The following is a 27,607-nucleotide window of genomic DNA, read 5'->3' on the forward strand; positions in this document are numbered from 1 at the left end:
TCTTTCTTTCTTTCTTTCTTTCCATCAAATATAAAACTAATGGATCAACTTTATCCTCTCCCTCTTCTCTCTTTTGCTTCTTCGCTTCTTTGTCCATGCCATGTAAGAAAAACAGGAAACAGCAGGAGGGGGTGTGAAAAACAAACTCTGACATGCGTAGATAGGAATACTGCCTGTACGTCCGCCTGTCTCGTCTAATCCGCTCAGATCTGTGAATAAACCCCATGTGCATTAGATATTGGGGGAACGCCTGCACAACTCTGACGGATGTCAGTCTCAGCTGTGTACTTTGCCTTTGGCAGCGCATGAATCTGCGCATATTTACATAAAAAACACTTTTCTCACTTGCATGACATGAGAATAACTATCACAAAGGCTAGACTGTGCACAACTGCGCTTCAAAACGTTTTAATCGCCTTATAATCACTGTCCTTATGGGGACCCCTGCTGACGTTTTCTGGTCATTGATTTGACATCTCCATAACAATTCTTGTATTATTTGTGCACGTGCCTAGAAGTGACTTCCCGATTGGTCTTGCGAGATGTTCTACACCAAACTGAGGACATTACGTTCAGCCTGCTCCTGCAGTCCGCTCCAGGTTTTACCAGACTGGTTCAGCCACACTGTGCCAGCTCAGGCAGGGTGGGTGCGCTGAGCGGCGCAGTCTCTGCTCTACAGACTCATGAACATCCATACTCCCTGCTACTGCCATACTTACCCTCATCCACGTCTTTTACAGATCTACCAAACTCGCCATCGCGGGACCTCGTTTGCTGCCAAAATGTGATTGTATGATGATGCTTCTGTAAATGTACCTACAGGTTAGCGGGGAGACACCGGGGTATTCTTTTAGGACGGTGTGCGCCACAGGACGTTTAACGCCGTGACCTTTGTCTGGCAACGAATGACAAATGAAAGGTCGGTGTGTGTGAGCGGAGCCGGGGTTCAAAGCGCATCTCCACCACAGCACAAGACGGCGCTCCCGGGAGAATGGTGGAAAGCGCTCTGAAAGGTAAAGTCATCTGCAGGATTTATGCGGATTATAACCATTTGATGTGATTCATTAGACAATGTTCTGTAGGCTGCCTCATATCTGAAATCTGGCTGAGAGGAGAGCGTCATTATCTGTGTGTGGATGTTACATAATATCAGACTACCTATGGAAATTCTAACCACTCCCCCCCCCATGGTGCATCTTTGCTCCATGGACAGATGGGTTAGCATCAACATGCACCTGTTCCAGGGGAAACTGCCTAGTCCATTTGTTCTTACATAGGAGGCAAATTCATCTAAAATCACAAACTTGTGTCTGTCGGTCGGGGCCTCTGTTGCGCACAGGATTGTGCATGACATCATTTGAGTTATTTTTATCACAAGTGTTTTATCCTTATGGTAAGTATGAGGCATATGTTTTACACATGATCAGTGAAGATGATACATCTTTTTGCAGCTCTTTTTGCTTTGATGGTAAATGACATGAATGAATGTGAATGTTTGGGTTTCTGTTGGATTTTTCTGTCAGCTGATGATTTAGGTTACGGCATTTTCAGGAGACCTTTAAGACCCTACGGCGCTTTCTGAAAGTCCGTGTTTTTGCGCCAAAGCAGACCCCTGTTAAAAAGAAACACCATCTATCTAGCTCCAATTATCGCGGTATATTTCATTGGTTTTTATAGCTTCATTAGCAGTATTATAAATATCAGGGCCCTCATCATCCAGGGCTGGCTGTATGACGAGTGGACAGATCCGCTCATGTGTTGTCCAATGGCGCAACGTCACGTCACCACCGGCGTCACGCAAGTCACATGAGCGGCCTAACGCAGCTTTGGCTTCGTGTTGTGGTCATCTTGCTGTAGACTATAGGATGTTTAGTTCAGTCATCAGGCTTAAGTGCATCCAAGACAGACACAGTCAATTTAATGGAGGATTTTGTTATGAAATTATGGGAAGTTGTGCTTGTAGTGCTTCTGTTTATGGTGCAATAATAACAGCAGTTGTAGGGCCATGCAGTGAGTAAACAGGTGCAGTCATGGGGGATCTGTGGCTTGTCCAGCAGATTTTCAACAGAAGAGATACTGATGGGGAAAACCATGACCCTTTAGTTATCAGGCTTTTTTGGCAGACCATGGCAGCAGGGGTGTCTGACTGTTAGGTCTAATTTTTTAGCACCTAAGTCAAGACTCTTTGGGTGGCAGAATCTAAAGTCTCACAGTCACAGATTCGAGTGTCCTAAAGCTGATCCAGCAGATTCCTGGATTCTCTTTAACTGCTATGGGGCAAATAATTAATCCTGTCTGGTGTATCCTTGGCGATGATGATAAAAGCCATTGAAACAGTGAATCAGCTTCTGTTAAGATAAGAGGTCATTGTTAGTCAAACATTACAGTGCTGTTGTATAACAGCTTAAATAGCACAGAGCACTACACTGAAATGCTTCTCAGGAATTCTTAACCTAAAAATGTAACTTGTGACTTATGCAGTATCTTCCAATATCCATTATCCAGAGTACATGTGCCACTAGTACCAGTGCAGAGCTGCACTAACTTTATTGCTGGTATGAACCTTTTGAGCCAGTAGCCCAACAAGTTTAACAAGGCTTAAACTATGTTGTGTTATATGAGTCCTAGAAAGGATTTTATTACTTTTTGCTTAAATATTTTTATGTTAAGTCTGCAGTGTTGCTTCAGTTTGCTTTTAGGAATGTAACCCTGTTGGGTTTTTAGTTTTAGTTTTAGTTTTTGTAAAGTGCCTTGAGATGATTTGTATTGTGATTTGGCGCTATACAAATAAAATTGAATTGAATTGAATTGAATTAACAAAAAAACTATTTTCATTGCTGTTAAATGACAGATGAAAAGATCATTTTCTCAATTCATTTGTTAATCTTTTTTTCTAAAAATGTGAAAACTGACAAACGCACATGCAACGTCCCCGAGCATTAGGTGATATGTTCAAATTACTTGTTTTGTCTGCTCTACTGCCCAAAGCCCAGAGATAATTAGTTTACTATTACTGCATAGAACTGGGGTGGGCAACCCATGATCCTAAATATATGCTGTTTGATTTCTTACTATCCCTGACCTACCCACTGATGATTATCTGGATCAGGTGTGTTCAGTCAATCATACGATGGAAGATACCATCTCAAATGAGTGGGGGAAGACAAAGTGAATTGGTATTTTCCAGTTAGTTTGGTCATACAAGTGGCCCTTGAGGTTGGTTCCTGATATAGATAAAAATAAAAAAAAAGCATCTCACATCTGAAAAGTTGGAACTAGTGACTGACATTCTTGCTTCAATGAAATGACAAAAATAATTTATTGATTAACAAAACTGTTGATAAGAAACTTTCTGTTGATGGGCAAAATAAATTCATGTACAAATCATTTCAGCTTTAATTACAATCTGACTATGTTTGTGCTTGTCATTGCTTCATGTGTAAAATCGTCAGTGTTTCATTGATATTGCAGACATTGTGATGCCTGTGCTGCACCTGCTGTATCCCACACATACACACTCATAAGTGCACCAAGGGGTGACCATTGGTTGGGACAGTTTGACATAAGACAGGAAGCTTCATCACAACAATGCAATGGCAGCACGTTGCATCCGGTTATAGCGGGGGTATCGTTCCTCCCTTTTGGACATTCTGTTCTCGCTTTGAGCTCCCGTCTGCTCTCCGAATAGAGTTTCCCAGGCTCATGTCCTCTTTTCAGAACCATGCACGGTTTCTGTTGCCAGGGGACAAGGCCAAGGAAGGAAGCATGCCATCAGTAGCCAGTGTTTTATCCTGCAATGACTCTGGGTCATAACACAACATTTGGAACTAATAATTATAAATTTGGAGCTAAAATTGCAATTTTGTTGGACTTTAATGATATTATAAACAGCCTAATAACACCCAGTCTTTATACCCAACAAAGCGGGTCAAACAGTAGCAGGGGTACTTTTTAAATGATCTCAATAGCTCTTTGTTTTTTATATACACTTTCTTACTGTTTTCAGTAGTTTAATACTTCTATAACACAATTTAAACCATTATCCTCTGTGCATCTTGTCCAAGTGCACTCATTGTTATTGACTACATCATCAGTCATACATATGACTATTGTAATATTAGGTAATATTACATGAAAACAACTCATAAAAAGCAGGTACCACACCTATACAGGACAATTACAATCATTTGAAAACCTTTAAATGTGCCATTGCTTACAAAACTGGCATCCTACCAATCTGTGCAAGTATAATACCATTACAAGTGTCTTGTATTCATAATTAAACACAACTATAATGGGCTAGATATTATTAATATGTTCTGTTTCCAATATTATATAGGTTTTATTGTGCCTGTGGTACTATATTTTATGGGACAAATAATTTTATTATCACTATATTCTCAAAATTTTTGGTGATTTTAATATTGTATTATAGGCCTATCCTGTTGTAGCCAATTTATACAGGAGCCTTCTTTACGTGAGGATATAGACTCAGCGATTAGGATATGTGAATAACAGAGAATGTGAATAATAGATGCACCAGTAACACTGGAGGACTGTCTGTTGGGGCGGATTTCCCTTACTCAGTCGGGGACTACAGCAGCAGCAGCAGCAGCAGCAGCGTCGTAGTAAAATGCGGTGTTGAGAAAAAGAGGAGGCGACAGAAGCAGAAAGAGAGAGAGAGAGACAGAGAGAGACAGAGAGAAGACACAGGGAGAGACCACCCGGTAGAATATTTCTCTCCGGTCGTCCTCTGCTCGGACATGTGGTGCACCCACCAGCAGCAGCAGCAGCAGCAGCAGTAGCAGCAGCACAGGCATCGGCTGGAGGTGGTGGTGGTGGCGGTGGCGTCGCTACCACGTCTTTGGGGCTTCTTTTGTCTTTTATTTCTCTTTTGTGTCCTTCGGTAATGAGCTTGCTGGGGGCATACAAGAAAAAGACCAGTTACGATGGCTATGAATCTTTGCAGTTGGTCGATAGCGGTGGAGACAGCTTCAGCATCGGCAGAGGGAGCAGCAGCGGCGGCAGCAGCGCACTCGGAGGCTCCGTGGCGGCCACCCTTGGACCGAAGGCAGGCCCGCTGAGAGAGGAGGACTGCAGCACCATGGACAGCTCAGGTAAGACTCCCCAACGCCTCCGTCAACTGGGATGGCGATTGTCCGCCGGCGTGGAGAGTGCTTGAGTAAGAGGTGATGACTTTACACAGTATTACCGCGGCCTATACTTGTCTCGGTGGAAAGGTAGCAGTGGACCAGACAAGGTCTAACAATAGTGAAAGTACAGGGGTGTTTTGCACCTACTGAAATCCTCTCCAGGGCTCCCGGTGATTCCCAGACCCCACCTAAACTGAACCACTGGGCTGTTGCGTACAGATAAATATGAAGATATATCCTACTGTCATTGGTTTTTAGGCATAATTATAAACATTTTGTCCTACAGGGAAACCAATACAAATACATTTGGTATGCAGTTCAGACTAGAATACAAATATATACTTCATTAGGGACATTTTTTACAATATCCACAATATTCTAGACAGAATACACACATAGTGATACCGAATACTATATTCTATAACTAGATAGAGACAACCACATTAATAATCTTAATAATGTTTTTCTGTATAAGTTTTAAATGTGAAATGATATCACCAACTGTTCTAACACTGTTCTCACTTTGATTTTAGCACAAAATAGTTTCTATTTAGACACCGACAGACTATGAATGATGCATTATTATCCTAATGTATCCAATTAAACCCCCTAAACATGATAGGCCTATTAATGATAAAGGCACATGCTATAATCCATCTGTTTGTTATTAATCTGATGACAAATCCCTGACAGCCTTTATTGAATTCAGTCATAACTCATTTGTTTTGACTCTTTATCATCACTCAGGGCAAGGCAGTCTTTAAAAGAGCCTCTTGAGCAGAAAAGAGACAGATGCTCTCTCCAGGACTGATTTTACTACTGCTACTGTAACATTACTACTGCCAGCACTGCTACAAATGTGGTTACTAATTCCAGCAGAGGTGAGGTTTGTGCCTGTCTCTGCTCTGTGTTCACCTCACTGCAGTGGTCGGTGGAGTCAGCCAGTCTCCAGGGATGAACATTTGTGTGAAACAAAAGAAGCTGGCTGAGGAAGGTGGGAGGGTCAATGAGGAAAAAGGATTGGGGGTTAGAGATTGGGGGGGGTAGTGGGGACCAGTGTCAGATAACTATATTGCCAACCAAGCTGTTTAGATTTTTTTATATGTGTTTTGTTTGTGGGTCTATGCATCCCTCTGTCCCATTCATAAAAAGTTAGATGAAGAGAGATATATTCACTAAAATCATTGTTCTCTGTGATAAAGACTAGAGCTCTCTGTGCTGTTAATGTTCCACTTCTGTTTCTCTGAGTAGCTGGGCTCTCTGCGGCTGTACTACCCTATAGAGTCTGTATCTGAGCCTCCCCTGGTGTCTGTATTAGTAGGGTTTGTTGTAGCTGGCTCACCAGTCTGCACACTCCCACATCCATCTGGCCACAGGCACATAGACTGGCTGACAGACCAATAGAGAAGCAAGCAGGCAGATTCACACAGACATAGATACAACATATAACAGGGACAGAAAACTGCGCAAAATACAGGAGCAAATGCACCAAACATGATGCAGAAGACCCATTTGATATTTAGACAATAAAAATGAAATAAGCAGCGAAAAATATCTTTCTTGTTGTTTAGAGATGATCAAATAGAAGCCAAATATGCAAGATTTCAGCTGCTTTGTGGCAATGTGACTGCAGCTTGATTTGTTATGCATTTTTATGAGATTTGCACCTAAAGCACAGTCACAACTTTTATTAATGTGTCATGCTTTCATGCTTTCTGTAGCCTATAATAGCTTTGAAAATTCATAGCATTGTAACTGGGTTAAGATATACTGTACAGCTTTGGTTAAGCTGTATAGTAGATGATTAGTCATGTACTCCTTTGTCTCATCAGCAGCATCTATAATTAAGCAGATTGGTGTCCGGGTTGACACAGCACTCATTCAAGTCCAAGACCCAGCACAGTGTTGAAGCAGTGAAATTGAGCACATTGCAGTGTGTTTGTTTGACAAGCTTCACTGTATTGCGTATGTGCCTGCCTGTGTTGTTCATACCAAGCCAGATATTGAGTGAGATAGGTTTGGGGCTGTAGGAGAAGGGAGGCATATTGAAACAGCCCACTGATCCCTCTGGGAATAACTAGAGCTGCCTTTTCTTTTCCTCTCCTGCTCTCATTGGTCGACACAATGAAAGTGATAGGAGGCAGCTGAGGAGGGAGAAGGGGTATGCTATTAGCCTGGCCTTGTTTTGTGGAGCAGCTCTATCTTGTGAGAGTTCTTTGAAGCACATTTGTTCCTTCATCATCACAGTTGTCTTGTACTTGAGCAGGTATCAGACATGATGGGCAGATCCAGGCTGAGTTCACTTAGCTCTTGATTTCAGGGTGGAGTAGGATCTAGGCTTTCCTAATGCAGCTTGTCATGCTCACTGACTGGGAAATATGCATAGTATAAGGAGGTTAAAAATAGACCCAACCTTACTGGTGATATGACTGGTGAGTGATGTTTAAAGAAGGCAAGGGAAGGCTTTTAGTTTTAATTATAATTTTGTTTATATTTTATATAGACATGCCCACTAGGGTCACTTTACTGAAGAAACTGTCATACACATTGTGAAATATACTGTATAATCTTACTTTCTTCCTGAGAGTTAGATGAGAAGACTAATGCCATGTCTGTCTGACAAAACAGAAGGAAGTTATCTTGCTTTTGTCTACAGAAAAAAATCCATAAGCATTTCTCTAATTAACATATTATATGCTGTTTTTTTTAATCCATACAAAAAACTGAAACCATAAAACAACATGTTGTAAGCAAGAGAAACTCCAGGAAGATAACAAGCCTGGTTAGGTAATAGCCCAATGAACAGCCCCCCTGACATTTTTACACTTTGATTTTTTAATACTAGCAATAATGTCTTATTTAGTGAACTTAATGGTACCAGTAGGAGGAGGTTGTTACCACTGGACAAAGCCAGGCTAGCTCTTTACTCCTATTCGCAGTGCTAAGATAAGCTAATAGACCGGTAGCTGTAGCTTCATATTAAGTGTGCAAACATGTAAGTGTCTTTTTTGCAGATCTAAATGGATAAAGCAAAAAATGGCAGATTTAAAGAAGAATCATCATGTACGAACATAATGACAAATCCTTTTCCTGGATAATTCTAAAGTTTGAGAAGCCCCTTTTCTAACAATGCCTTCCATTACTGGCTGTAAGTTGTATTTATAGCTGTACATTGAAGAGCCACTGTACATAGTGTACACCAATAGAGTATACCACCAGATGCTACACCATGAACATACATTGGTCCACATCAGCTATTTGCATTTTCTGCAGATTAGGGCTTGTTGCTCACAGTAATCCCCCTCTGTCACAGTGAACAACGTGGTTGCATAGAATAGTTTCATCTTGAGTAATGAAACAAGGCAGACCTTCCCAAAGATTCTATATCACAATGTAAGTCAAAGCGTGTAAACACAGTAACTGTAGGGAATATAATTAAAGCACACTACAACTGGATTATATGATACATCGGTCTACTGTTGCAGTATCAGCAGGTGAAATCTGATGCAGAACTTTAAATGAAAAGGTTTTACACCCTGCATTGATCATGCATCTTGCTCCAGCTTTACCAGCGACTATAGTGTCGCTCTATATCAATAAAATATCCTACTTACACAAAAAGAGGCACAGAACTATAGACTTCTTAATTAATCATAATTGAAAATAATCAGACTGAGACCCCACCTGAGCCAACAGCTATATACAAGTAAACAGCCCAAGCTCAACTCACAGCCTAATGATTGTTCAGGACCTGCTGTGATCAGTTGATGAGACTTCACACTCAAGCCGTCAATATGAGAACTGCTGCTTCATTAAGAGCCAGATGACCCTTGTTAGATCATAATCTAGTTCACTAATGGATTGACTGTTGGTCTATCTGTCAGTGGTTTCCTATGAAGAAGACATTTTTTTTTGTTTTAACCCAGACTCTTGAAGTAGGCTCTCAATGAAAATGCAAGAAATTCTTGTTGTGGGTGAAGTTTTGCTTCATCATGTTTAAAGCATGATTTATTAGTCAGCACTGCCAAGTTACATCTCCAGTGAAGAAACTGTGGTGACTGTGCACAGATATGAAGGGGGAGAGAGGGAGGAAAAATCTCAGATCATCGGGGGAATGCTGACTCAGATATGACACTTGGGTCTCTTCCAGCACTCACATACTCTTCCACACATATATACAGCAATACACAGCTTCAAATGGTAAGAATATGATTTTGTCTTGTATCTTTGTCCTAGTCCATCATTTTTTCACACAGAAGTACTTAGTGTAATGTGCAGTGTTTAATATGCTCATCACTGAAGTTAAATGAGAAGCTACAAACTGCAGTTGAGAATTGAAGGTTCACATTTATTTAATTCAAACTGTGATAAATAAATTCATCATCTGCATAGAAAACAGCAGTTATTTTGCAGTTGGGAAATTAAGGTAGAGTAGGTTTTTAACCAGCAGTGTTTCCATTAAGTCTGCATCTTCATCGCAGCTTATTTCTCCATGTTGTCTCCAGATATGGATGCCACCTATGGTGGAGGGCTGTTGGACATGGTGAAGGGAGGAGCTGGGAAGTTCTTCAGCAACTTTAAGGACAATCTGAAGGACACGATAAAAGACACCTCCACCAAGGTCATGAATCAGGTTGCCACGTAAGTGACTGCAGTGTCCATACATATACTTTTTGACAACTGCATAATTTTCCTGCTATTTGTTGCACTACAGCATTGGACCCCTTTTATCTATTAACATGTATCTTCTCATGAATAAAAAAATCTCACGAATGATTCACTACATCTGAAATGCCTCAATATAGATAGTGCACAGCCTGACATAAATTGCAACCAGGTCTTATTGGATCCATCTTTCACAACTGAAACTGTAAAATTCTTGTGCACTTTATAGATGCCCACAGTACGGACCCTCATGTCACAAGTTATATTATAGAATTTGGAGCTGTCGAAAAGCAGTTTATGTCAATATGAATCTTTTTCACGTTGCGCAGCCCTGGTCATTCCCTACACAGGATTTATTATTTGATGATGATATGAATGATTGCATTGGTTAACTGAATGTTGTTGCAGCTGTTAATTATAATCTAAAGTACTGTACTTGTGGATGGAGGAAAGAAAGAGGGTGGTAGCAGAGTCTGGCACGGCTCAGTTGTCCCAGTGTGTTTGTGCACAGGCATCTGCCCAGGGCAGCACAAAGGGCCCTCAGTATTGTCAGAAACATAGGGATACATGCACACTGCTCCTCTCACTATTGACTCAGCAAGTTTGATCATGAGTATTCCTCACTTGTTCCTTCCCTCCTCCACTACTCACATCTTGGCATACTCCCACTGCCCTAATCTGTCATTCTCTCATGTTTTTTGCCGCCTCTCACCTCTCATCTCAGCTCCACCCTTCCCGATCTCCTCCCCTCTTTGCACTCTGTTGCACCTTTCCTGGTTGAATTATTCATGACAGTTCATTGTGCCAAATGGCCAGTGCACTGCTGATACTGAAGGATTCATTTCATCGGGGCAGTGTGTGTGTGGTGGTGTTTGTTTGTGTGGACTGTTTATGCATGTGTGAGAGGGTGGGTGGAATAATGGGGCAGTGGGAGGCAGGCAACCATTGCAACGGGCTGACAAGAAAAGTAGATGAGCTGAGATACATACAAGTATATTTTAAAAACATCTTTAACACATGTTTTTAATGATTTTGTGAAATTATCAGGGTTTACTCAGATTTTTGGAAAACTGAAGTGTTAGCTATATTGTATGCATAAAATATAATATGATATAATCATTTAAAATGGACAGAAAAGATGACTGTGACATTAATATGAGGGATTACTGAGATGAAGGTATATTGTAGATTAGCACACTCATAAGTAAATACACATTTTGTGAACTGAGCTTTCTAGTATACTACAGCAACAGGGCAGATCCAAGCATCACTATAGGATTATATATTGTACATAGAATTTCCTACAGTTTACCTGTATTGTTTTATGAGGGCAAACTTGGATCTAAAGTTAAAGGATCTGATAATATATTCCTTAGAGGTTGGCTGCTCTCTTTCACCCTGCAAAAGGGCAATTTAACAAAGTCATAGTATCTTATTTTCAAACACACGCACACAAGGGCACCACTTGCATCAGATGTTAAATGTGTTTCAAGATAACTGTTCCTGTTATTTACCCAATAAATATATTCAAACTATCTTTCAGTTAGAACTGGCAAGAAACTAAAATGTCTAAAACTTGGATTACATGGTTGTCACATCCCACACATCTATTAAGGGGAAACAAGATGTCTTTGCTTATTTCAGGCCAATTTCCAAACAAGGCAAGACAAATTACAGGACATATTTGAACTAGCACAGCCAGCATCGTTTATATCTGAGTACAGCAACTGATCTACTTATAATATCATGGAGTCAATATCTAGTTGAACTCGAAGTAGGTATGAATAATAATTTTAATCTTTGAAACAATATTTTTAAAAATACTCTCTAGGTTACATAATGGTTTGTTGTTAGATGGAAGGGTATTTTTTGCAGCTAGATTGAGGTTTTGAAGGTTAGCAGAGTTTCTGTCACTTTGTATGACTGCTTGAACAAACTGTTTCATTGACTGCCATAGTTGAAACACTTCAGCCAAATTCCCCTGAGCATGTTTGATTTAAGGTGAAACCCCTGTGAGCGCAGTTGTTAACCAGGCCCTCTTTTGAGACCCCAAAGACTTGATTGGTTCCTCTCTGCTTCTTTCCCATCTGTATTCAAGGCAAAGGCCGGTTGCTAAACTATTTAAAGTAGACTGCTTGTTTGTTTACCTGGCTGAAAAGACAGTTTGCAGGGAAACTAAACTGGAAACAACTCTCAACAGTGTGTTCTTCTGTCTGTGAGAAACACAATGGTGATGGAGTCTGGATGACTAATCTGGTTTTGTGAAAGGCACAGTGTCCTTGTGTGCACCCAGACCACCCCCCAACCCCCCCTGTCAGACACATATCCATCTCTCTCTCCCTCCTGCACTGTCGTTCTCTTTCTCTGGTCTTCATCCATCCTCTCTCACTTATTCTCATTTTCCCATTTGCCCTCATTTCGTTAACACTAAACTCAGCTGGCATTTCTTCTCTTTTCAGTTGGACAGAATACATAAATCAGAGCATCAAGGCACCTCTTGTTAGTTTAATTATTGCCTAAATGAAATCATATAGTGTCTGAACTAGAAAGTATGAGCCAAACTAAGAGAAATTAGAAATAAGAATGTAATAGCAAGGAATGCCCTGCCCTCTTTTCCAACTGTGTCCTACCCCTCATTTCAGTCAATGTACCGCATCTTGCAGTGCAATTTAAATGGCTACAATTGTATCCTCTAGAGGCCAGGAAGATTCCTCATTTGCATACTCTGTGGCTTTTTGTCATAACCATTTAAAACTGATTAACCTGCTTCTCTCCTTTAATAGCCTGCTAAAACCACTAAAACCACAGATTTGCATAGAGAATAACCAATGTGTAGAAGGCACAGCTCTGTAATATGATCCTGGGACAAAAACAGAGCACAAGATAAAGTTATAGAAATGACTGCATTCTTTTTCACTTCCTTGAAAATGTTGTAAACACATTTCTAAGCTTTTAACAGTCCTATTCTTCCATTCATCCAGCCATCCATTCATCCATTCATTACCTACTGCCTCTTCTGGTTCTTCCAGGGTCACAGTAGGAGAAATAGGGCAATCCTACCTTTGTAAGGCAATACAAAATATGTGGTTTAGCAATGTAATAAGTAATATAACCTGTAATGTTACCTGTTTATGGGCTTCAGTGGGAACCATCCAGATATTTTCCTTTAATGCTAACCAGTGAAACTGCAGCCTGCTCATCAGTCTGGAATAAACACAGAGAATTGGGTCAGAATAGAAACCTATGGTCTGATTTCTTCATTATGAAGGGCTTACAGACACAGTAGCAGTCTCCCACATTTCTCCCAAAGTCATGCTATTTTATCAGTTGTCTGTTTTTTCAAGGCTAGAACAATGTCAGAAATTATGAAGATTTTTTGCAAATGCAAGCAGTGTCCAAAAATGCATTTAGTTGGAACAATATATGTGGCATTGTTTTTATTTAGATTAAAAAAAAGAAGACACATTTAGCCTGTTCTCGTTCCAAATCAGACTACTTTAGTAGCACTGCATTACATAACCACATTTAGAATTGCATCAGGGCCATATGGCACTCCTCCATGACCAAAAAGAGATGACTGGGCCAGATCTGTCCTACTTGGGGGATTTTCACAGTAGGCAACAAGTCAACTCAATTTGATACACATTAGCCTTCTAATGTGGTTTGCCTAAGTCTTTGCCTTTCATCATAGATATTTGTGTGCTGAATTGGTGTTTCTGAGATGTGTCTTCTCTGTCGCCATATTACGTCGGGCAGTGTGCAGCTAAGGCTGCTACAGTTTTCTGACCAGTTCACAGCAGTGAGCCATGCAGCATCTAAGTGTATATGTCTGTGGTCTTTCATTAGCAGTGTTTTCCATCCCACGTACAGACACATGGAAGCTTCTGCTCTAAAGCAGTTTGAGTTTAATTACTCGGCTATGCATGAGATGCAATGCAGCCTGATGCACTGACAGTGAAAGTTTAAGGGCTGGATCCACGTTTAGGATGCTGCACAACATTTAATCATTTGCTATTTTCAAGAAGACATCTCCTTACCATCCCTAATAAATGCCCAAATAAATGCCCAAACATAGAATGGCACCTGCTGAATATAACATTATGCCTTACATACACAAAAGAAATAAAAGAAATGTTTTTAATATAATAATAATAATAATAGTTGTTGGGTATCAGTGGATTCCATCATGTTTTTTAATCTTATTTTTTTCCTTTTGAATTGCATAAAAATGTTGGTGAAATTAATCTTCAGCCTGGTTTGTTTGTTTCAGGTACACTAAAGGGGAGCTGGACATTGCCTACATCACATCACGGATCATAGGTAAGAACATTTGGGTGTAGCTAAGGCTGCTGTTACATGTATACACATTTAAGCATACAGATAAACACCTGCGCCATCTGCTTTCCCACTGTCCTTCTCTTGTTCAGAAATAGCCTACAGTTTTATATTGTACTTACTTATCAATGTGGCACACTAATGTGCCCTTTAGAGCATATAGTCAGCTGGACATTTGTCACCGGACAGCTTCTATCCCATCATGCTGTTTTTAAATGTCATGCCTGCACATATTCACCCATATTTAAATTTTTAGTTCTTCTACTTTCAGACGTAGAGATCAGCAGAAATGAATATAATGGATATTTCGCTTTGTGTACACATTTGTATATGGCAATAATATAGAGCAGTTGAAATATAAATTTGTTTTTTCAGTGATGACTTACCCAGCAGAGTCGGTTCAGATTGGCTACCAGAACCATGTAGAGGACATCCGCTCCTTCCTCGACAGTCGCCACGCCGACCACTACACTGTTTTTAACCTATCACAGCGCAACTACCGCGGCGCCAAGTTCTCCAACAGAGTGAGTGTGGTGCTCCTGTTTGAGGCTACAGATGAAGCTATTAAAGACTTTGTACATAGTTGTTAGTGTTCCTGCAACATTTTTCACTCTCTGGAATATTACAAGATGAGAGTGACATATGAGGAGCTATTTACAGTTTGGTGACTGGCTTTGGTTTGCCAGTGTGCTGTTGGGACAGTCACTCCATAGGATCATAAACTGCACTGCATGGAAACACCCAAGGTGAAGCTTCTAATTAGATTTACCCAATTAGGCCTATCATTGCATTTCTCTGTCATTAAAGCTGCCATAAGCAGTTCTAGGCTGAAAGGCAAAAGGAGAGCAAAATAAGCTCTCACCATCAGAGCCCTTATCCATCAGTTCTTGTGGTTTATTTTAGGTCATTGACTTTTCAGTATTCCTGGTTTGATCCACAAAATCCTAAGAAACATATGTTTTTTTTCAGTGCCTGTGTCTTGAGTTCGCCAAGAAGGGTTGGTCTCAGACCGCTTCCATCCGAGCCCTATAGTGGTTCGTTTGCAGTGTGAATGGAATCGACACAGCAACCAGGACAGCAGACTCATAACTATGGTTCACACTTCAACAGAGGGGGCAGTAATGCACCCGGTTGCCAACTGTCAACCAGCTTTCTGTCATTATGTGACCATAGAGCTTTTGAATCTTCTATAGGTCATACTTCAATTTTTAGTCATATAATTCCATATAGTGCCAGCCTTTCAGCCCAGACACCATTTGATTTCATTATATAGACAATAGCAAGGGCAACTCAAAAAATCTTCTGGTGATAAATTCAAGTTTAATATAAATGTTATAGTTATGAATGTCCTCTGCTTGGGGTGTTTGCTTCAACAGTTGCACAGTTGGGTTTGGAAGTGAAGGCACTTGTGGAATCCCTATAGTTAAGACTTCCACCCTCCAGCAGAAACATCCAAGGAAAGCGAGGAGTCAAGCTGTGGAGTTAACATGGCTGAGATGGCCCCCTGTCTGCTTGTGAAAGTTGCTGTATGTGTAGCAGATGACTCATCATGGCGACTGGTGTGTTGTGTTGCTGCAGTGCTGTTACTAACCTCCACCACTACTTTCTCCTCCCCTCCTGATTCTATGCCCTTTTTTTTGCTTCTCCAATGCTTTTTTTTTTTGCCTTGATCTATTTTACCCCACCCTATCTCTCTATCTTTCTCTTTTTCTGTCTCATTTGCTTTCTCCCTCCTCTCTGGCCTTTGCCTAATTTTCGGACTCTTCCTCATTTTCTCATTCTTCCTCCCTTATTTTCCAGGTTTCAGAGTGTAACTGGCCTTCTCGCCAGGCCCCCAGCCTCCACAACCTGTTTGCTGTGTGTAAGAATATGCACAACTGGCTCAAACAGAATCCCAAAAATGTGTGTGTCATCACATGTTCGGTAAGAAAAATCAAATATTTATATTTATATTCACCCCGGATGCTTATACAGTAGACCATAGCTTAGTTAAGATCATATCATATCAGTTCTGTCAGTTTCTTTACCTCTTTAAACATGTCTGACATAGTCACAGAAAAAAGCAGCTTAGCCCCACATGTTGGCCTCAGGTTTCTGTTGGTGCTAAAGAGTTAAAGGGCTACAGTAGATAAAGAAACGTTCCTGACCAGAATTTAAGTGTTTTGCTTGGCAGAGATCAGTTTGGAAAATTTCCTGAGCAACCTGCTTCTCCTTCAGGACATCTGGCATGACACATTAAAGCTTTGATGTGTTAGGAAAAGTTCCAGCAGCTAAGTTAAAACCCTGAATAATTTCTGCAGTTTTACCACCAATGAAGTAAACAGTGAGTGGCCTTTCTGTCTGTTTTAATTCAGTGACAGCATATGGTACAGCGTGTTATTGCCAAGTCAGCTGTGGTTTGGCGAACTGCTCCGTCTTGCATAAGCTCCACCAAATGTTTTTTTTTTTTCTAAAAAAAAGTGTTGTCTTAGCTTCACATCACAAGAATGTTTTTGTCTCCCTATGGCCTGAGATGAAATTTTAACACTTTTAACACAATCTCTACTATGGTACTGCTTACAGTACCTTGAGTATTTGCTGATTTTCCACATGGGTTCATCATGATGTTTATATGAATGAACTTATTTGAGCTGTGATTTTGAGTGAATTAAGTAGCTTTAGGTTTTCAGCTGATGTTATAATGTAGATCTGCAGCAAGAGAAAAGTTAGAGTCACTGTGTAAATGAAAGCAGCAAAGAGGATAATGTGCATGGCAGATAAGGTAAGAAAAATATGTCACTGAAAATAGATGCCTCAGTGTCCTCTTTGTTCTGTGTTTGTAGGATGGTCGTGCACCTTCGGGTGTTTTGGTCTGTGCCATGTTCTGCTTCTGCCACCTCTTCAACACCCCAGTCCCTGCCATGCAGCTGCTCAGCGCCAAGAGACCAGGTTCCGGCCTTTGGCCTTCACACCGCAGGTCTGCATCCTTTGACATGTGTGTGAATGTGATGATGAGAATAAGAAAGAAAGGAAGTAAGTAATAGAAATAAAGGAGAGGGAGAAAAGAACACACTGAGTTAATGAGGTCAAGAAGACAATCACGTTATCAAATTTAACCATTGACCATGTTTAATACTGCTCTCCTTTCCTCTGCATTTAGAAATCAAAAATATTTTCTGCATAGTTAATTCCATTCCATTTGCTGTAATAGATCAGTAAGTCATAAAAATGCAGTAGCCAAAAGGTGCAGTCAACAATCTTCAGTTTCCTCATCCTAAGTATGAATCTTAGCCTTCAGGGCTTGCAGGCCCTCTTGGATGGATATTTTATGACCCAGCTCTAGTACTTATCTGTACATGCTTAAGCCTGTTCTCCCTTATGAGTTAAATTGATTTCCCTGCACTTATCAGGGTGTTTCACCTTTCTAGTCCTTGTCTTTGGAGATTCTCAGTCGTCCAGGTGAAGTTATCTAGCGGTTGAGTCATGGCAACTGGACTTATGGTTTTTAGGTCCAGACGTTTCACTACTCATCCGAGTAGCTCCATCAGTCTTCATCGGGCTTTCTAGTGCTTGTTGGCTCACTCTATGTATTACATTTCTCAGTTTGTGAGAGACAACTGCCATGTTGGTGTAACAAGACACTGAATGATTAAAAAGAGCACTGAAAAATAAAACTGAAATACTCACTCCTTTCTCCATTTAGGTACATAGGTTATGTGTGTAGCATGGTATCAGAGAAGCAGAGTCTACCACACTCCAAGCCCTTGGTCATCAAGGCCCTCACCATGAGCCCGGTCCCCTGCTTCAACAAGCAGCGTAGTGGCTGTCGGCCTTTCTGCGATGTTCTCATCGGAGAGACAAAGATCTTCACCACTGCACAGGAGTATGAAAGGATGAGGTAGGGATTTACATTCAAATCAATGCAGCATACGAAATTTCTGAGACTGTGGTTTCTCTCTCTGTATTTCATAGCTTCCAGTTATTCTCACTCCATCCCTTCATATTCACTTTGTCCTCTGTTTCCCTCCATGCTGCCATCTCTGGAATCACCTCCTCCCTCCAGAGAGCACAGGGTTCAAGAAGGGAAGGTGGTCTTCCAACTCGGTGTGAGTGTACAAGGGGATGTCGTGGTTTCAGTCTACCACATGCGGTCAACCATTGGAGGACGTCTGCAGTCCAAGGTAGAAACTATGTAAACCCACATTTGAGCAAGTGACCTGATAAGTAAAATATTGTGGGAAAAATAGGAAAATAACATGTAATTTCTCTCTGAATGAAAATCATGTGCCCCAAGAAAATGTTCTGCTTACAGTTAAGAAACTCGTTAGCAACTATTTTGTATGGTAACTTGCTCTATTTAGGTGTCCAACACCCAGATCTTCCAGATCCAGTTCCACACTGGCTTCATCGCTCCTGGAACAACTATGTTAAAGTTTAACAAGTAAGAACATTTCTTTTTTGCAACAACCTTTATTGGTACAGGAGAAGAAAAATATTGAAAAAAAATCAGTGAAATTCTAGTTTTCTATAATATCAAATAGGCTTATATCTTCATTCAGTCAGTTATCTCGCTCACATTTTCCTTCTCATGCACCTTATTTCTCCTGCTAGGCCAGAGCTGGATGCATGTGACTCTCCTGAGAAGTATCCCCAGCTGTTTCATGTGATACTGGACATGGAGGTAGAAGGGATGGACAAGCAGAAAGACCTGACACCACCATGGGAGCAGTTCCCCTGTAAAGACCTCAGCCCCAACGTGCTCTTCTCCTGCCATCAGGAGCATCAGGATGCACTCGCTACTGCTGGTACTGTGGGAAAACTGAGGGCCAAACATGGCAAACACCTAAACAAAAAAAAAGATTTCTCAGCTATTGACCCTTAGGCTATTTTTTTTTCTTTCATCAACCTTTCACAATGTAATTATATATATATTGAGGTTTTCTGTCCATAGCTAAATAGGTATCTAATATCTTGCTGGCTATTAAAATGTTAACACTAAACATTTCTTTCTTAAGATAACACATTTATTGACAATCGTTCTAAAAACTCTTTGTTGCTGGCTGTTAAAAGGTGACTAAGGTAGATCTTTATTAAAACAGCATCTTAGCCAAATTGTATTAATAGCTATATTAGTTCATTTAAAACATGGACAGAAAAGTATTGTTTTTTGCTCAAAGCTTAATGAGAAAATACAACAGAAAAAAAGAAAATAGCTTGTAAAACACCAGCTAAGCTAGCTTAAAACGTATTCTAACTACTTACTAATCACTATCCAAAATGAACTCTAAACCCAAGTCCTAGCCCTGAGCTAACCTGACCTTACAGAAATTTAACCTGCACAAAACCTGTGCTAAAATTGTTCATACACACCTGTATAGAGAAACAAACAAATAATTTCATTCAGATACACGCACACAAAAACACACTCACATTATCCATGTGCACACACACACAAATATTTATATACACTAACATGTGCACAACTGGATCATATCACAGATTAGGCAGGATAATGCACTATTGGTAAAGACATTTATAATCATTAACATACAGACTCACTAACAAACTAATGTGACTCTTATTTTTGTTCCTCCAAGATGAGATGGAAGGCTTGGATCTTGAGGGTAAGGCAATAGAGGAGACCACAGACCAGTTAGAGAAACTGTGACATTAGTTAACCAGGGTTCAGTTCAATCAAATACTCTCCCCAAAACATGCATGATAGTATTTTATTAAAATATTGGTGAACAAATACAAACTAATTTGGCTGTTTCCATTTGTGATCTGTATTCATTGAATTGAAATGAACCCATCTTTGTTATGCAGTGGTATATCATTTTGGTAGAACATTTTACATTTGCCTCTGGTATAAATTACTACAGTAATGTAACTAATGACTGCAACAGATATACTGCAGTGATGTTTATTTTTTTTCTCTACATATTGAGAGAAAAAAAATTGAAAAATATTTGTGGCTATGGAGAACTAGAACCCTAGTCATGATACCTAAGGAAAAATGTTGCAGCCACAAGTAGTACAAATTAAAAATGCCCTGCCAAAGTGAAATATTGCTCTGGGTTAATACTAGCTAAGTACCTGGTTTATAGCCATAATGTACATCCTGTACTTCCTTTAAAAGCATTTTGCATATTTAATTAATTGCATTGTTTTAGACAATTTATCCTCTAATTAGCTAAAAGCAGCTACTAGCCTACTGGCAGACAGCAACATGTACAGTACAACCTTAAAGCACACAACATTACAGTAGGAGAATAGCTAGTGCTTGTAACAGTGATGACCTATGTAGTTACCCAATATGTTTGACACTTGTCCCTCTTTCACTCTTGTCCCTCTGTGTTTCTGTTTGCCTTTTTCCCAAGTAATTTCCAGTGTCAGCTTTGTTATCTCTTCCACTCTTTACATTATAATGCATATTTCTGATTTCTCTCTTTCCTTCTCTGCCTCCTTCCTTCTTTTTCTGTCTCATCCTCCTGCAGAGCCAAGCAGAGCCCACGGAGGTCCAGATGGTCGGGGTCATGGCGAAGACAGCGAGCCCTCTGATGATGAGATGCTCTCTCTCTCCAGCCAGCGAAGCAACGTTAGCACAGCTCCTCAGAAACCTGAGCCCCCTGTTCCCGTGCCTGCCGCACCTGCACCTGCTGAGGAAGTGGACCTTCTTGGCCTGGATAGGGAGGAGATCAACCGCCCATGCCCCCCATCTCAGCCAGCATCTGCTGCTGCAGCCGGTGACCTTCTAGGTGACTTGTTTGGGGCCCCTCCACAGCCAACCAGTGCACCTTCCTCTGCCCAGTCCACACCACATAAAGTAGTCTCGAACACCGCCTCACCATGTCCCTCTCCTGCACCACCAGGTGAGATAAAGAGAGAAAAAAATGTAAATAAGTTTGATGAAGAAGTTAGGGTTATTTAAAATATACTATTCAAAGAAACTGTAACTGTCTAGAATAAGACAGTAACAATTTAGAGTATTTTGCCGCCCACAGCGTTTGATCCCTTTGGGACGGGTCAGATTCCTAAGCCTCAGGATGTGATGGGTTCATTCCTTGGACCAGGTAACGTGGGGCAGCCAGACCCCTTCCTGCATGCTGCTCGCTCTCCATCACCCACCCCACAGCTTACCAGCCTGGGTAAGGCTTGCATCTGCCGCTCTGCTGCTGACTGTCTCATCTCACTGTGGATGTAATAAACACATTTCAGAATCTTTCTCAAATCACAGAACATGTTTCCAAACATGCATTGTGACTGTCCATCTTAAAACTGCCATTCAAACTGGTTGTCTTTTTAGAGTGAATAGAGTGCACTGTGTTTTTCCTTTTTGTTAAGCTATTGCTTATTCACACACAGGCTTTGTAATGAATGAGCTTGCATGCTGTATGATGAGTATTTGCAGCCCATCTAATTACTACTGCAAAGACATTTCACAGGCTTGATATTTCACCTCTAGCTAACACATTTTTCTGCATTAACCCAGGCTGCAGCCAGTATTTCAATGTCCGCCAGGGCAGGGAAATTCTGTGTGTAGTGTAGATTTAGACCTTCACATAGTAGTGTCTGTGGGATGACGTGAGGCAAGAACAAAATGACTCTCGGCCTGAACTCAAACCAAACTAGCAGTACTGATTGTAAAAAATAGATCTGAACCTGAGCAATGCTCAAAACCTGTGTTTTTGGCAAGGCAGTATCCACACTAAATTTAGTTTCAAGAACTAACAGCTGCAGCCATTTAGCCACCCAACAGCCCCCTAACAATGTTAGCCACCCAACAGTCCCCCTCTCATGAGACACAAGCCTGCTACTGTTTTCTCTGGCTGTTTGGGTTCATGTCACTCATTCACTGTGTGCTCTGTCTGACAAACCTGGACTAGGCCGGAGCTCCCCTGTCCCTCCCAACACCCCAACCGTCAACATTCAGCAGCAAAACGCCATGGGAGGATGGGACTGGAACAGACCTGCTACCACAACCACAGGTAACCCAATCACATTATCACACAAATACAGAAATAATACAATTGATCCTATCCATTAACATATAAACCTGTTTGGGGTTTATCCACATTAGTACAAGTGTTTTCTCCTACTTTACTGTTTGTGCTTTCAGGTGGAGGGTTTGGTATGGGCAGTCGGTCAGCCACTACCAGCCCCACAGGCTCAGTCCACAGTACCCCAACCCACCAAACCAAGCCCAACACTCTGGACCCTTTCGCTGACATAGGCAACCTGGGTGGAAGCCTTGGAGGTCAGTTGCTGAAGTTTTTCCATGTCTTTGTCATATTACCACCATTTCCATACCATAATCTTTGTGTTATTTTCTTCAGGAGGCTCTGGCTTCTCCAGCAAACCCACCACCCCTACTGGTACAACCCCTGCGTTCCCTCCCATGGGCTCACCATCACGGCCTCCTCCATCTCCCCAGCACACAGGAGGGTGGCAGCCCCACACAGGAGCCAGCTTCCCCTCATGGCAGCCAGGTGCTGGGAGCGGTGGAGGATGGCATCCCCAAGGACAGGGCCCTGGCCCACAACCAAAGCCCAGCCCCAGCCATACCTCAATGCCACACACATCACCCCAGAACCGACCCAACTACAATGTCAGCTTCTCTGCAATGGGAGGGGGCTCACCCAGTGCAGCGGGCAAAGCACAGGCTGGCATGGGTAAGGAGAAGATCTGGATGCTGTCAGCTGGGCTGCAAAAATCATGTACCGGATGTGACTTTGCAGAATTCTTGTAGGCATGTCTTAATTGACATTTGCCTTGCTCCTGGTGTTATTTTTTACTAAATTTAAATAAAAGTACATCTGCAGTACATATCTATTTTGAAAGATGTTATTGAGTTTTAAAACCTTGTTTTACCTTGAGGGCATGTGGTTCTACAGCAACATGATGCATTTTAGACTACTGTAATGATCACCAACTCATGGATCTGAATACTTTGAATTTTACACAGTTGCCCTAAATTTAAATGTTACAAAAACCAATGATGCAGGTTGGGATTTAGATGCAGGTTCAAAACTACCATTATATATTAGCACTTGGAGGCTCTGAACACATTTATTCCTCAGTGGGAATTGAATGGTCACGGTTCACAGTACATTGCATCTACTGTAACTATACATGATGTTAAGTATATTTTCTATCTCTTGTGTTTGTGTCCCTCTGAAAGGTTCTAAGCCCAAGGCCTCAGATGCCAACTTTGACGACCTGCTGTCTGGTCAGGGCTTTTCAGGGACCAAAGAGAGGAAAGGGCCTAGAACTATAGCAGAGATGAGAAAGGAGGAGATGGCCAAAGAGATGGACCCTGAGAAACTAAAGGCAAGAGCTTTTGAATAATATCTCCACACAAGTAGAATAAAGAGTAATTTGTTCTTATTTGGTTGTGAAGTGTCTATGAGAACCATCATAAGGTCCCATGACTCTTACATCAGTACATCTGGGTAAAATTGTACTGTAGTGACATTAATTCAGTGGGCTTTCGTCATCTGTTTATCCAGTGCAGTACAAAAGAACCATTTCAGTGGTTTTCCAAAGTAGGGTGGTGTACACAAAAACCATTGACTGTTAAAGTCTTTCTGTTTATTACATAATTAATTAGGAAGCCAATCTAGGTCTCCTGTGACCAAACATTGCTCTAATTATACCTTTAAAAACATTTCAACAAAGCGGAACAGTTCTGGTAATAATTGTTCCAAATCTGGTCATTACTGGCCAATGGTGCCCCTTGTCTCCTTCCTCCTTGTTTGTGACCCAGATTCTGGACTGGATTGAGGGGAAGGAGCGCAACATCCGTGCCCTGTTGTCTACGATGCATACTGTGCTGTGGGAGGGAGAGACACGCTGGAAGCCTGTGGGCATGGCTGACCTGGTTACTCCGGAACAGGTCAAGAAGGTCTACCGCAAAGCAGTCCTGGTCGTCCACCCAGATAAGGTGAGACAGATGAGTGGTAACTTGGACCTGGACTGTAATCATGCATGCTGACAGGAAAAACAAGACTTCTCTGGCTCTGCATCTATCAGGTTTTCTTTTATTAAGACAAGAGTGCAGTTAAAATCCAAATTATTGACAGCTGATCAGTTGAGTCAGCGAACCACATAAGTCTGTCATCATAACAGGACCTTCAGAATGAACAGCAATAAAAGGTGCCATCAAATGATTCAGAAACTGTGAGCAAAAAGCTCATCAAACACTCCTTTGTTTAAAATCTCAAAGGGGTTATAATCTCTCATTTCTGTGTGTAATGCAATGATCCCACCCATAATTACCACTAACTCTGTAGCTCACCTCACCTCTGCAAGGCATTGCAGCATCTTTCAGGTTATTATTTTGTTTTTCTGGCCTGTGACTTTAAAGTGCAGTTCCCTGCTGTTTTTTGGCAAGCAGAACTCAGCTTAACTCAGTGCAGCAGCAGGCAACATTCAGACACATTTAACGACAGCTGGTGAACATAGTGGAGCATTTAGTAGCTAACCTGTATTCTTCCAGTCGACACAAACATCGTTCTAAATAAATTCAGTGCTGCTCTGTGTCTGGTTAAGGTGTAAATACTGAAGACTTCTGTGTTGCAGTAAGTTCAGTTCAGGAAAACTTGGCTTGCAGACTAGGACACACACACAAGTATAAAAATAACATGCAAAAACTATTTGTATGTACAAACACAATCACCATATTTACTGTCATTATGTCGAAAGCTTGCTTTTGCTGCCCCCAAGTGGCCAATTTTTATTGAACTTATCCTCTTTAACATACTTCAGTATTAATTATTAAGAATTTAGAGGTGTCACTGTATATGCTTAAAAAACATGATACACTCATGGGACGATAGATAAGACACACTGTGACATTGGTTTGGCATCTTTTTGCATAAGGGATTTGTACAGAATGTGTGGAGAATAACATTTTTTTAAGATTGTTGTTGTCAAGAGGTAATTTTTTTTTATTTTTTTCTCTCCTCCCTCACAGGCGACAGGACAACCATATGAACAATATGCCAAGATGATTTTCATGGAACTAAATGATGCCTGGTCAGAATTTGAAAGCCAAGGACAAAAACCCCTCTACTGAAGTGGGTGAAAAGAGGATGTCAAACTGCGTCACCAGTTCTGGTTAACATACTACAGCTGCACCCTACAACATCTGCCTTTATACACTTGCTTTGACCCATGATGCTCTTCATACCATGCACATACCCACACAGAACATCCAGATGATCTACAAAGACAACAAAAGACTACAGAACTCCAGTGGCCAGACTAACAGCGTAACTGAACACATCCCTATAGCGCTAATCTACCTACCTACTGTATGTACTGTATGTGGTCCAATACTGTTCTTATTTGTTGAGTGTCCTTAGCCCTGACCCAACCCAACAATAAAATAAGAGTATGTAGAAAAACAAAGAAGCATCTGATTCACAGGAAACAGGTCAAAGAAGAGCAAGAAATGGACATACAAGTAAAGACAAAAACAGGGAGTGAACAGTGTAGACACTATTCTTACTACTGATGATCTGAAAGGCACAGCATACATTTACCGCCAATTAAACCATTTTGCCCACTTTGTGTAAAAATTGGATTCATGAATAGCTCAGTCATATGAAATCCAGTTTTCTAATTCCATGATTTATATGAACCATATGAACCATACCTGTGTACTGTAGGAGTGTATATGATGGAACCAACCCATGTTTTCAGTGAACTGGGGATTGTATATTTTAGAATTAGCACATGTACAGTTCCATACATGAAACGCCTCGAGGCCTCATTCATACTCATTTATACCTTTACGTGTATTTTTTTTTTTTCAAGGGCGCTCTGAGAAAGCACAAACTGACAACTTTGAAAGAAATCCGTTGTTATTTATTTATTAAGTCATGTTGTTCATCTTCATTTTGTTTGTATGTGAAGGAGAAATTCACCATTTCTAGGCCATTTAACTCATTCTGTGAACTGGCTGACAAGCCAACAACACAGGGGAATTATTTGTCAGACTGTGTCACAATTTTTTGTTTGCTTAGGCTTTTTATTCAGCATGATCCTTTTGTAAACTATAGCAATGGCACTAATGTGCTTAAAGTATGGATTAATTTTATAAAAACATGGGTAATTTTCCTCATAGGATTATATGTTACCTGTGCTGGAGTGGGTTGATTTGTTTTACTGTATCTCTGCTTCATGTCTCAAATTCCTAATTTCACTCAAATCCTACATATTTCTGCTCTAATTACCACCATTTTATCAAAACACTGACTGCAGCAATTGCAAAATATTCTTTGTTCTGTGATTATGTCATGTGTTGTTTACATGTGTGATACATTTATGCCACAGCACTGACACTTTTATTTATGATCAACAAGCAGTTGTTTTTTTTTACATAATACAGATATAATTTCATATCAGCAGTAAGGTACAGCTCATGCACTGTTTCAAACATTTTTCAGGACATATACAGGCTGCAGGTGCTGTGTAGACGTAAACTGTTTCCATGTAATTTCATTAAAATATTACTGTGTCGCTCCCCTGTATGATGGAAGTTGACTCCTGGCATTGTTTACATGTGTAAAACACAATTTTATCCTGCGATGAAGTCTATGGATTTGTGAAAAACATATGCAAAAGCAACATTTTATTTTGAGTTTAGCAAAGCAAACATCATTTTTATTTGTCCAGGATTTTAGGGCCCTGTAACATGTTCACTTTCAGAACTGTTGGACAGACTCACTCCACACAGATGTTTGACACCTGTTATCAGTTTGAAAATCAATTTCAACACATCTGACAAAAGGTGAACAGAACATTGTCCTTTACATGTCCAAAAACTGTGTACATTCTGCTTTCTCATTGCTTTGGAGGTTTAGTTGAATGATGTCATGTTTTTCAGATGCTGTTTTGTTGCTGTTAGCCATCACAAGGTCTTTCCCTTTTGTTTGTATGCCCCAGTTCATTCATTTTTGTTGAGGATGGTGACTAAATAACAACCACTGGAAAGAGTCTGACAGCTATAAAGCATTGTTTTGGGACCCAAAATGAATCAAACGAGGAAAATTTTGTCAACAGACAAGGGTCCTGCTAAACAGACACCTGATCTCAGGCTGAAAATCTTGAACTTTGACCTTGAGGCTACTGTTTTCTTTGGTGACTTACCAAACGCAGGAAGTGTGCAGTATGTGCTTCTGTGCGCTATTTACACTGAGGACCTACCTGTGAAATAACCCTCATGCACTCCCTCGCTGACTGAGTTCTTTATCTGCAACCTTACAGCTATATTAGACAAGCTAACCTCTATATTATAGTAAATGGATGTGTGTTGTTTGAAGTTGTGGTATGTATGGAAGCGATCAGACTTGGATACAGACTACTGTATGTTAATGTGTTTGCCTGTCTGCTGTTCAAGTATTACTAAACTGTGTAAAAATTCTGTTCATGTGTTCCTTTTCAGGTCTGTTTACCATTACAGGATGTAT

At 40.7% G+C, this 27,607-nt stretch overlaps 1 protein-coding gene across 6 annotated transcripts; it reads left to right on the plus strand.

The window, feature by feature from the left end:
- The first annotated feature begins 576 nt into the window (after window positions 1–576).
- On the plus strand, window positions 577–27,561 carry dnajc6 (DnaJ (Hsp40) homolog, subfamily C, member 6). Of its 6 annotated transcripts, XM_026323719.2 has the most exons (20): window positions 626–643; window positions 823–1,013; window positions 4,970–5,117; window positions 9,659–9,794; window positions 14,089–14,138; window positions 14,529–14,677; window positions 15,954–16,076; window positions 16,976–17,109; window positions 17,836–18,030; window positions 18,196–18,313; window positions 18,494–18,573; window positions 18,744–18,937; window positions 20,630–21,004; window positions 21,137–21,280; window positions 22,019–22,120; window positions 22,252–22,389; window positions 22,469–22,804; window positions 23,314–23,462; window positions 23,899–24,075; window positions 25,108–27,561. In XM_026323719.2, exons 3-20 carry the CDS (start codon window positions 5,105–5,107, stop codon window positions 25,207–25,209), a joined length of 2,715 nt encoding a protein of 904 aa, XP_026179504.1. In that variant the 5' UTR covers window positions 626–643; window positions 823–1,013; window positions 4,970–5,104; the 3' UTR covers window positions 25,210–27,561. The 6 variants fall into 6 exon arrangements, with proteins under 6 accessions (XP_026179503.1, XP_026179504.1, XP_026179501.1 ...); XM_026323718.1 differs by having other exon boundaries at window positions 577–1,013; XM_026323716.1 differs by lacking the exons at window positions 626–643; window positions 823–1,013 and adding an exon at window positions 1,214–1,393.
- The last annotated feature ends 46 nt before the right edge of the window (window positions 27,562–27,607 follow it).

This window comes from Mastacembelus armatus, chromosome 4, assembly GCF_900324485.2.
Source record: "Mastacembelus armatus chromosome 4, fMasArm1.2, whole genome shotgun sequence".
Classification (NCBI taxonomy): domain Eukaryota; kingdom Metazoa; phylum Chordata; class Actinopteri; order Synbranchiformes; family Mastacembelidae; genus Mastacembelus; species Mastacembelus armatus.

What these genes read in the sequence shown, in the direction of transcription:
- dnajc6 (XM_026323715.2), top strand. Translation starts at nt 4,910, where the DNA reads ATGAGCTTGCTGGGGGCATACAAGAAAAAGACCAGTTACGATGGCTAT. An exon ending in CAGGAGTATGAAAGGATGAG is followed by an intron (nt 18,031 to 18,195) that starts GTAGGGATTTAC and finishes TCCTCCCTCCAG; the next exon opens with AGAGCACAGGGTTCAAGAAG. An exon ending in ACCTGCTACCACAACCACAG is followed by an intron (nt 22,121 to 22,251) that starts GTAACCCAATCA and finishes TTGTGCTTTCAG; the next exon opens with GTGGAGGGTTTGGTATGGGC.